Source organism: Dysidea avara, chromosome 1, assembly GCF_963678975.1.
Source record: "Dysidea avara chromosome 1, odDysAvar1.4, whole genome shotgun sequence".
NCBI classification, from domain to species: Eukaryota; Metazoa; Porifera; class Demospongiae; order Dictyoceratida; family Dysideidae; genus Dysidea; species Dysidea avara.
In genome coordinates, this window is record NC_089272.1 from 33,553,774 (window position 1) to 33,565,101 (window position 11,328).

The following is an 11,328-nucleotide window of genomic DNA, read 5'->3' on the forward strand; positions in this document are numbered from 1 at the left end:
GGCATTTCAGAGTAGCTGTTGTTGTCTATTAATATCAATCCTACCATCTCAGCCAATTAGTTAGTTATTTCAAAGAATTGTTCAAGTTGGTGAGATTGGTTTTTCATGGTAGCATAGTATTTGGTTGTGATGTGATTTACTGTGTATTGAAGACTATATGGAACACCATAGTGAAAGTTGTGGTATTTCATGGTATAGGGTTTATCACCTATCAAATCATTTCAACTTTTGTATCACAGTAATTTTTCCTTTTTAAAGCATCTAACAACACAATAACACTGAACAGTGTGATAATACATATACTGCATGTAAACAATAATAATGATGAGATTTGTGAAAAGGAGTCTTTCACCTAATTCCTATGGATATAATTACATGAAAATATCAAGGAGAAAACATCCTGACCGCCTGGTAGACCCCTGTAAGCGTTTGAGCGTAAATCGGATGGCTGCAGGTTTGAGGCCACCCAGGTCCAGTCATGGATTTTTTCTCCTTTTCAAACACACTTTAAGTAGCTATTGTACATGCCTTAGTATCTAATGTCTTTGAGCAGGCTGTAGGACCAGGTGTCCTACAGACCTTAAGCACTTGTGCTGTAAAGCTTTAATAAATAAATAAATTTTGTAAATGTAACTACAGATAAGATCTTAATTAGTTTACAAAGGTGAGCATTTAACCACTAATTGATATACACATTTTAGGCGTATTTCTTTAAAATGAAGTTATGAACAGGTACAGTATTCAGGTATGTAAAGTTGGATGTATGGGACCCCTTTTCACAAATCCAGTGACAATTCAGAATGTAGAGGATGAGTACCTAAATGCAATCAAGCAATGTGTTAAATGTTCTTATACTCAAAGAATTCAAACTCAAATTAGTGTTAGGTGTCACATGAGTTCTATATATTTCATGGAAACAATTAATTAAAGTGTTGTGGTTTTTTTGTCATAATTTGGCTTTTCACAGTAAAACATAAATGGACATATCAATAACCACAATGTTTGGATGTGTAACTATAGAAACTACAGTAGTATAACAATATTCATGGGAGAATATTAGCAGAGATGTGGAGAGATTTCTTCACTACCAAATTGTACAATCAATTTTCTCACATGTTTCTTTATAAATTACTTAACCCATAGCATACACAATGCAGACATGAATTGTACTTATGTATGGTATAGTCATTATTACACTTAAAAGTATAGTATTTAAATATACACAATCAAATAAATACAGACTGTAGCTTAATTAGTGTGATGTACAGTAATAGTCATAGCTATGCACTTAATATATAATTATGTTTGATCAGCATTACTACAAGGTAAATCTACATCATAATATAATGGATGTGTTGTGGATGGAGTAACGATGGAACCATTTATTACATTATTGTCTGAAATAACATTTATGATAGCTGTGAGGTCTTTATTTCTGACAAAACCTTTCCCATTTTTCATCTGCTTAACTGTTGGCTTACTGGTGGAATAGGCTTCCTGATTAATGGGATGAATTTGATTGTCCGTTTCATGTAAAACATTGCATTCTCTCATTGAAGATTCCATGGAGTACTTGATGTGGTTTAGTTTATCATAATTGGCTGGGGGTACAGCCATTAATCCACCCTCGGAGCTTGTACTGACACTTGTTCTCATTCTTTTTTCAATATCATAATTTTTTGTCTTATGACTACACCTGGAAATGTAAATTATAATACTCGCATTGTAATATCCACAAATAGGTAATATGTACTAGGCAATCCAAGTGACATGAGGCACACAGTTAGCTCAATGTTTGAAACACTTTCAAAGTTTCTAAGCACAAACACAAACACAAAAGCTTCAAAAATGAAATAGTGTGAAAGCACTCTGAAACACTTTGAAATAAATTTCTGCTTAAATGCACAAGGTCTAAGTTACAGGCTACATAGTGTAGTTATACAGTATCTTACTTGTAGTAACAGAAGAATGCACAAACCATCAACAAGGTTATAGCAATCATTATACATAGTATAATTAATATAATTCCAGTTGGAATTAATTGTAAGGAACTATCACTACTTCCTGGCATTACTTTATTATTCACACAAGTTTGGTTGCACAAAGTAAAGGTGGCTACACCTAACTCAATTTCATCATCACTGTTTCTTTCCATTGTCAACCATAACTTTAGGAGATCACCTGCCATTGGACCAACAAACTGAACACTATAAACAGTATTAGATCCTCCAGTGTCATTACAGTTAACTAAAACCTCAAAGTCAGTGCAGTTACATGTTTCATATAAGAATCTCTGTAATATCACCATCAAATAGTCCTCAAACTACAGTGCGAAAATATTAATGTTGTGATATGATTAATAGTATAGATATCTAGTCTACGAGTTTCTGTGATAGGCTGTGTGCAATAGATTGTACACCTACAGTATTATACATGTAGCTACATACATACCTCATTATCATGGCAGGATGATCTTGCATTCTTACTTCGCAAATAAATCACTTGACTTTGTGTATTTGTTGAATTGTGATCCATTTCTATGTTGATGCAAATTATGTATGTGGCAACAGTTATAATATACTATACATGTACAGCCACTATATACGTACATGCATGTACAATTCACCCATATATACATGTGTCCAATGTACATACCATACATAGTTTTGTGCAGCTATGGTAAACACATCACTGGTTTAATGACTACACCATTTAAATATCACTAAAAATTCTGAACTAAATGTGGCAGGATGGTAAACTGCCACCATCATCTTAGAGTATTGGGATATTATGCAAGTACTGTATGTGTACATGTGTAGGAGGTACCAGGCTATCTACCATAGACTTAGTCACATGACTATGTTTACATACATATAATAGACACAGAATTTTTTACTCATTGTATTTTAGTGATAATTATTATAAGAATTTTCGGAACAAGAAGCTTGTGGTACAGTGCACTATCCTAAGAAGTAAAATAAGATGCCACATGATCATGAATTAATTCAGTGAATCGGTGAATATGTACATTGCACCACCAAACATAACAATGCTCTAATAGGGAATTGTTTATTGTATTATGTTCCAAGAAACAATGATCTTCCTACACTGCATTTTTATATCTACTAAACATAGTAACAAAAAACAATACCAACTTACGTATGACCAGCTTGACAAATTGTATGGTAATTCCCTGTTCTGAATCACCAATTGCTGTACATTTGTACGTCTCAGAATTTTGCACGTTGGTTAACAATAATGATCCATTGCTGAATGTGTTGTTTGATGTGTCATCAATAATGATCAACTGTGTGGATATTTGTTCCCAAGTGTAGTTTGTCAGTGATGTAATATTTGTCACACATGGTAGAATAACATCAGCTCCATGTGATACTGTGATAGTAATAGTGCTCCATTGTGGGGCAGCTACAAGAGAATATGTAAAATGTGTACAGTAAATTAATTCTGCAAAATCTGCAGATGCATAACAATGGACAAATTACTTCATGTAAATGTTGGGGATATTCTTTGAAGTACCATGAATGCAGAAGGGGAGTGGCGCCAGTGTACACAATTCTAAGACTCATAGAACCACTGAGAAATCTGTATACAAATTGTTCCTGATGTAATGTAATGTAATGGATTCCACATAAATGTGCCATATAAACTTGTGGTTGCATATGTTAAGGATATGTCACACCCATGTTCTAATAACAGTAAACCTATCAAAAACTTAATCACAAATTCGTAATTTTGTCATTACATCATCCCACACTGGTAGGATTTTTCTGTGGTTCTCATGTAAGTCATTACTGTATACAAAATTTAAGAGGACAATTTTATTGAAATATATGTACAGTTTATACCATAAATTAAAATAGTGGAATATAAATAAAATCATCATTTATGATAAGATTCTTCTTTCTATGTCTGAAAGTTTCCTGTTATAATAATAATCCAATGCTTTATGTTAAGATACTGTACATTTATGCTTATCTGCTAGGCACTAGTATAAGCTGGCATACTAGATCAAGTCAGGTCTTAACAGTACCATAAAGTGGCGCTTTCTCAGATAAATAAAACTGGCTAATATAAAAGCAACTTATTAACACTATGCATAGATCATAGCAACACAAATTAAAAAATCATGAAATTAAAATTTCACATAACATGTAGAGACTAATAATTCGTAAGCTGATGATCCATCTGTTATGCAACATGGAATCAAACTAGATGTAAGATAATATTTTGCCTTTTACATAAAAGAAAATACATAGTTTGCAGGCTTAGCCTTCCTGCAGGTTCCTAGTAAGATAATGAATAAAGGTAACTTCTAAGAGATGACAGTACTATGGCTAAGGTACTAACTACTACTGTATACATAACATATGTTAAAGTTATAGAATCTATTAAACTTTTAAGTTACCTCTTATAGTATGCTGCAGTGCTAAAAAATTCTACCTATTCAGGGGCGTGCGGAGGAATTTTGAAAGGGGTTTCCACTACAGCTAAGTGACTGTTATATTAGAGTAGTTTATATAACCTGACTGTTCTATTAGAGTATCTCGATCTTTTCACCAAAATCATAATTCAGAACAATGCTATAAGTGTTGCTATCATGTTCAAACTATTATTTAACTAAGATAAAAGTTTATAATGTGTCCTGTTACATGATAGGTTCCAAATTCTGGAAACCTGAAGTTTCAATTTCTTAATGTTGCAAGTGGTGTGTAAAATCCAAAGGGGTTTCCTGAAACCCCTGGAAACCCCCTCGGTACGCCCCTGCTATTATGCACATTATTTTCCTTGATCTACATGATTACTTGAATTTGTTGAATAATAGTTTTGTCTGTTTTAAAGCAGAAATAATGACACTGTTGAATTGCCAGTCTAATTTCAATTTGATCTATGTAATACAAGAGTCACTGGACATACTGTACTACCTGACGACTACATTGTTATGGTTATTGGCTGTTTTATTAGAGTATGCCAAATTTTGGGCATGATGTATGATCTTGGCACAATCATTCTTCTTAATATGCTAGCTAATGGTTAATACTTCAAGTGTCTAAACTAATTGTTGGGTACTTGATAAGGTGATAGCCTTAATGTAAAATGGTGTTCATTAGCCTAATTGTTACAGTAAGTCAGAAGAAATGTGTTACCTTTTACAAATAATTCCACAGCATCACTCCGATATGATAGCACACTTGTAGCGGCACAAACATAAACACCAGCACTCTCCAGTGTCACATTAACTAGAGTCAGTGTCATAAAAGTCTCATCCACTGACACTATGCCACCATCACTTAAATCTTGACCATTTCTTCTCCACGTTAATAATGCTGGTGGTGTCCCTTTATTAGAGATGTTACAACTCAGTGTAACATTTGATCCAGCTGTTGATATTTGTGTAGAAGTAATTGCTGATAGCACAGGTGGAGCTGTGAATTAATGAAAAGTACATAACAGGGTAACATGAAACGGTTAGTACAGTAAAGGAGTTTTGTATGAAACAAAGTATATATAATATATGTACAGTGCTTTGGTGTACTATATTACAAGAATGATATTACTATTATACAAGAGTAAATTGGTACACATTTCAAAATCATTAACAGTGTTGATATACAATCAGTGTACATGCATCTACTGCATGTCATCCTATACTTAAGTGCACCATATAATTTCAAGTGGGACCATCATGATGCTGCCCTATTGTACAGTATACAGTACGTGTGTATGTACAGTATGTGTACCATCTAATAAAGAGTACGTTGCTAGGAACTTCAGAGCATCATTGATCTACAGTAGCAAACAATTGTATGTAAATAGCACTATTAATCACTTTTTAGTAAAACTTTAGGCCATTATCAGTTAATTTCCATAATGAATTTTTGGGCATTGAGAAGATTAAACCTTTGAAATAGCTCCTGTTGTTGTAGTCATTTACTTCAGAATCAGCTAACAATACATCGCTGAAGCTAAGTGTGTTTGTCGACTACGTAACTTCATACATACATACTTGATAGTTGAACAGTCGTATGTGCTGAACTGCTATTTCCACAAGGACCATCTGGTACACAACAATAATACACTCCTTCATCAGCATTAGTCATGGTTGAGGAAAATCTGAGTGTATGTTTATCAGCATACACTGTCTGTGAATTTCCAATTTGAATAATAGTCCCATTCCGATAGTCTCTATACCACTCTGCATTTGTTATGTATGAATAGAAAGTGGTGTCATCATCACTTCTGTTTTGACATCTCACAGTAGCTTGGCTCCCTTCTAGCACATAACGTTGATGTGGCAGAGATGCTATCCTTGATTCAGAAGCAGTACAGCCTAAGTGTACATGTGCATGTAAATGAATCAGGTATTGTAATATTATGAGCAGAAATGTAAACACATGAGTTAATATTAATTGCTATTGTGGAGTTATTCAGTTAGCTAAGGGCCATAGCAATCACAGTAATGACCTCACAACAATACAGGTAGCTACCTGCCATAATTATTATTAACTGAGTGAATAATAGTAATCCTCTAGAGATTTCTGACATGATAAGGGATAAATTTTATAAATACTATATTACTGCTAAATACATAAGTGATCGACTAGCTAATACACAAAATATATAGACTACTTATATAAATTCTGAGGAATTAAAGAACACCTGATGCATACATGCATGCATACGAATTGTTTTGAACATAGTATATAGTAGCCGGCTACGTGCACAATTACTATAATTACGTACAGTAGTGCACAGCATTCTGTAGATTGCTAAAGTGAGTGTTGAGTATAGAAATGCTGCAATTGTTGTACAGATGAACTGTCAGATAGCTACCTACGTATGAGGACTCCAAGTAATTATACTACTAAAAAAATGAACTTCATGGTTAGTTGTAGCTAGCTATATAGTCTAGCTATTAGCGATTTAAAAATAAAATGAGATACTCATCTTGCAAAGGGCAAAAATGTATCCAATGCAGACTAAACTAAAAATAAAGTGCGTGATGAAACGAGCACAGTCGCGCATCACGCGTACTGTGTTAGTGAAACTGGCAGAATAACTTTTAAGTGCTAACTGGATTTGAGAAGAGAAAATCTCCATACATGTAACTGTCAACAGCAATTTTACTCTACGATAGCTCACCAGAAACGAAGAATCATAGTATTCAGAGAACTGAGGAACCACGCCTATCTAAAACTGTGCGGTTGACCGCATAATTTTGTGTGATTATTATTATTATTATTAATGGACAAAAATTGCTTGGCAGTACAAGACTGTCAAGCTAGGCCGCAGGCCTTTGAGAGTGTCATGTGATAAACGTGAATTAAAGTTTGGAAACATTATAGAATTCAAAATTATTCATTGAAACACTCACAGCAAAACCCTTGCCGAAACTACCAAATTCAGAGTGGAACGAAGGAGGAAGCTAAGGAACTGATTCCTTCCGATGAACAGCGATTAACTAGCCGGAGATTGTTGCACCAACTGGATTTTATAACCCCCTGTGGCAGATGCCAAAATGATCCCAAAATGATCCTGAGATTTGATCCAAAGATCCTGAGATTTGATCCAAAGATCCTGAGATTTGATCCTGAGATTTTGATCCTGAGATTTGATCCTGAGATTTGATCCTGAGAAATGATCCAAAGTGATCCTGATCCTGCCAAAATGATCCAAAATTTCCAGTTTCAACATTATCATGCATGCAATTGGGGCAATTGGAAACAGTGGAAATGGAAACCGGAAATGGAAATTGGAAATGGAAATGGTCAAATTGTCATATAAATGTACCGCAGTTGTATAGTGACCACCTTTTAAAGATCACCTTCTTACAAAGACCACTTAGGCATACTGACCCACTTCATGGTCACCTATTAAAAGACCACCCTCTTTACATAGACCACCTCTCCACATTGTAATAATACCTAGGTTCCAAGCATCTATTTCATAACTTGTCAAAACAGCTAGATTAGCTAAAAAATAGTATACTCTTAAGGTCATCATCTCTTTATGAGATATGAGACCTCATTTTTTGTTGGTAACTATAGCCACATTTCTGTTGCATGGGTTAAGGAGTTGACATTTTCTGGTACAAACTAAGCGATAATGGTAGATGACTTGAGTGAAGTGTGCACCAAAATATTGGAGATGACATTAACCTCTTTCTATGAGTCATGAAATACATGTTTGAAGTTTATCAAATATTACCATGGTCTTTATATATAAAACATGATCATGAAGTGGCCTTGCCTATCTTTAGAACCTAATTACAGTGTAGTTTTTGTATAGAAGTAGTCTTCATACAGAGGTGGTCTTTAAAAGTAACACTAAGTGAGGTTTTACCCTCAGACCGTAAGAGCCTAGCTGTCTTGATAATGTCATGGAATAGATGCTTGGAATCTTCGTTATTATTATATGAAAGGTGCATGGTCTTTGTAAAGAGGGTGGTTTGAAATGAAATGGTCTTTTAAGTCAGCTATCTTTTTGAGATTTAATTACATTGTGGTCTTTGTAAGGAGGTGGTCTTTATAAGAAGGTGGTCTTTAAGAGGTGACCACTAAACAAGGGTTTCACTCCAGGGTACGATTGTATGATGATTTGACCATTTCCAATTTCCATTTCCACTTTCCGTTTCTGGTTTCCATTTCCACTGTTTCCAATTGCCCATGCAATTGTGAGAGGGTGCATCATGTGCGTGGTTGTCTGAACCTACCCAAACCTTTCCATTAGCAATTCAAATGCTGCAGCCTGCAGAGAGCCATATACATCTAAAGGCAGTATATAAAATATCTACAGGCAGAAATATGCATTTTATGTGGAAATGCCTCCAAATTGCAGTATTTTAGCATCTATATTTCAAAAGTTTTTCCTGGGGGGGGGCATGCCCCCAGACCCCCTAGTTCCAGCTATCTCCATCCAAAAGATTAGTACCTTAAGTTAGCCCCCGCTTTTATAAATCCTAGATCCGCCCCTGTATATGCACGCTATAAAACTGAAGTGTGCTTTGCATGCAAAAGTTTGATGAAACAAAACCTGAAAGGTAACTATGAAGAAGGTTTGGCAAATAGCAATCCTATAACTCATTATGGAAATATGTTAGCTCCAAACTTAAAGCTATAGGCTACCTGTGGATACTCTGAGGACCAGTGACGGTGGTGAAGCTATTTCCAACCTAGACAAGGCTAATGAATATTTTTCAAGTGTATTCACTCAGGAAGATCTGAATAATATTCCCTTCTTCCCTGATGTATTTAAAGGAACACCAATAACTGATATTCCAGTTTCAGAGGATGATATATATAATATATATGTACCACTTTCACACCTCAGATCAAAGAAAAGCCAGTGCATATATATAACTGACTCAAAATGTTAACGAGATATATGCACTGCTACCAGTGTGTATATCCCATTAAGGCAATGCATATATCTCGTTACACACTGAGTAATGCGTTACTTATGTAATGCGTTACGTAAGTTACTTTTGTGGTAACTAATATGTGACCGAATTTTGGAAAATCACCCATATGGGTGCATTCGACACCTAAAATATTTAATGATCAAACAACAAACTTTATAGTGCAAATCTACTTGTTAATGGTTGTAAGCCATTCTCAATACCTTAAATTACAAGAAAATTCTTGAAATATTTTTAAAACTGTGTCCTACTCTTATTAGCAACCCACTAAACATGAAATTCTAATTATTTCACGTGCACCCATATGGGTGATTTTCCAAAATTCAGTCACATATAACTAAATATGCTATAAAAACAGGTAATGTTACTTTACTTACAAATGTAGCACGTTACCTAAGTAATATAGTTACTGTAATGAATCTAATATTAGGCATTCCAGTATCCAAGTTTTTTTTAATAAACAAATTCTCCGTATATTCCCCAGTAGGTGAAACATATGTGTGCAGTAGGTGTGCAGTAGCAGTAGTATAGGTGTGCAGTAGGTGAAACATATTTGTCCACCACAAAGCATAGAAAGATCGCTGAGATCCGATAAGTTCTGAAGTTACTCTCATTACATGTACAAACTTGCAGCTAGAAGCACCTGCAGTTTCAAGATAGTCCAGATTGCTAGATGGTCAATTGTGCCATTTTCCCCTTTAAACTGTATGGGGAGCCCTAGAGAAAAATGTACCTTTTTTCAGTTTTTAAGCACTGTGCATGCCAAAGTAGCTAATTTCAACCCAACAAACTATATATTTCTGAGATCGGCAATCAATACTCTATCCATTGAGCATATAAAAAGCCCATTTTTCCAAAATTTAAAAATCAGGCTGGAATGCCTATATATATAAGAAATATTATTACTACAAGTAACGAAGTTACTAATCTTGTTAGTAATCCACTGAGTAATGCCTAGCCATAACGAAGTAATGAAGCTTACTGAATGAAACTTATTAACCAGCTTCTTACCTATATAACCAGGATTTGCACATTGTCCAACAATGCAATCATGTCATGTGATAAGGTGGTAGTTTCACATGTGACAGCTTAAGGCTGTGGACACAAAGTAATATAATATGTAATATTATTATAGTTACTTTATTTTATGGGTAATATATAACTGTAACTAAATAGTCTGATGTAACTAAATAGTCTATATCAGAAGGAAGCCTGATGATTGGACAAGAAATATGTTGCAATATCCCTCAAAAGGATAAGACCTTAAATTACGTAGCAATAACTAAAGTCACTAATGTTACAGTTCACCTAATATACGAATGTGCCACTGAGGAAGGCAGCTTCACCACTATTCCTGAACAGTATCTGTCAGCTCTGCAATTGTGACTGGATCTGCGAAAAGGTGTCTTATAGCCTTTCCAATTGCACGTACTTGGCAATCTATAACTTGACTTGGGAATGTGAGCATGGTACCAGCCTGCAATTTGGTCACTGTACACTCCTAACATAGCACTATTCCTGGATGTAAGTTTAAGACAATAGGCTAAACACATGAAGAGCTATGACTTAATTGTCAAACTTGGAAATTTGGAAAGGCTATAAGACCCCTTTTTGCAGATCCACTCACAATTTATGTGAAGAAATTTACAATAAAAATTACCTGTGTTGCTATCTCAGACACACAAATAGCTGGATAAGTCCTGCAATATCAGTCTTACGGATTATACAACTTCATTATATATCTAATTCAGCAAGAAAATTACAAACGAATAGCTTTTCTTTGAAACAAAAATTTACTTCAGTGGTGATAGCAACACACCAGTGATGGCCATGTTACTGGTTTTGTATAAACACTTAAACTTGGCAACAGCATGCAAGGAACATCACGTGCT

The 11,328-nt window shown here is 34.8% G+C and overlaps 1 protein-coding gene across 2 annotated transcripts; it reads right to left on the bottom strand.

The window, feature by feature from the left end:
• Positions 1 to 1,130: 1,130 nt before the first annotated feature.
• On the bottom strand, positions 1,131 to 7,222 carry LOC136262571 (hemicentin-1-like). Of its 2 annotated transcripts, none has more exons than XM_066056915.1 (7): positions 7,162 to 7,222; positions 6,026 to 6,349; positions 5,166 to 5,444; positions 3,160 to 3,426; positions 2,452 to 2,537; positions 1,953 to 2,323; positions 1,131 to 1,696 (listed from the first exon to the last, which is right to left on the bottom strand). In XM_066056915.1, the coding sequence occupies exons 2-7, from the start codon at positions 6,117 to 6,119 to the stop codon at positions 1,300 to 1,302; spliced, it is 1,494 nt and encodes a 497-aa protein (XP_065912987.1). In that variant the 5' UTR covers positions 6,120 to 6,349; positions 7,162 to 7,222; the 3' UTR covers positions 1,131 to 1,299. The 2 variants fall into 2 exon arrangements, with proteins under 2 accessions (XP_065912987.1, XP_065912978.1); XM_066056906.1 differs by lacking the exon at positions 7,162 to 7,222 and adding an exon at positions 6,507 to 6,614 and having other exon boundaries at positions 1,132 to 1,696.
• Positions 7,223 to 11,328: the final 4,106 nt, after the last annotated feature.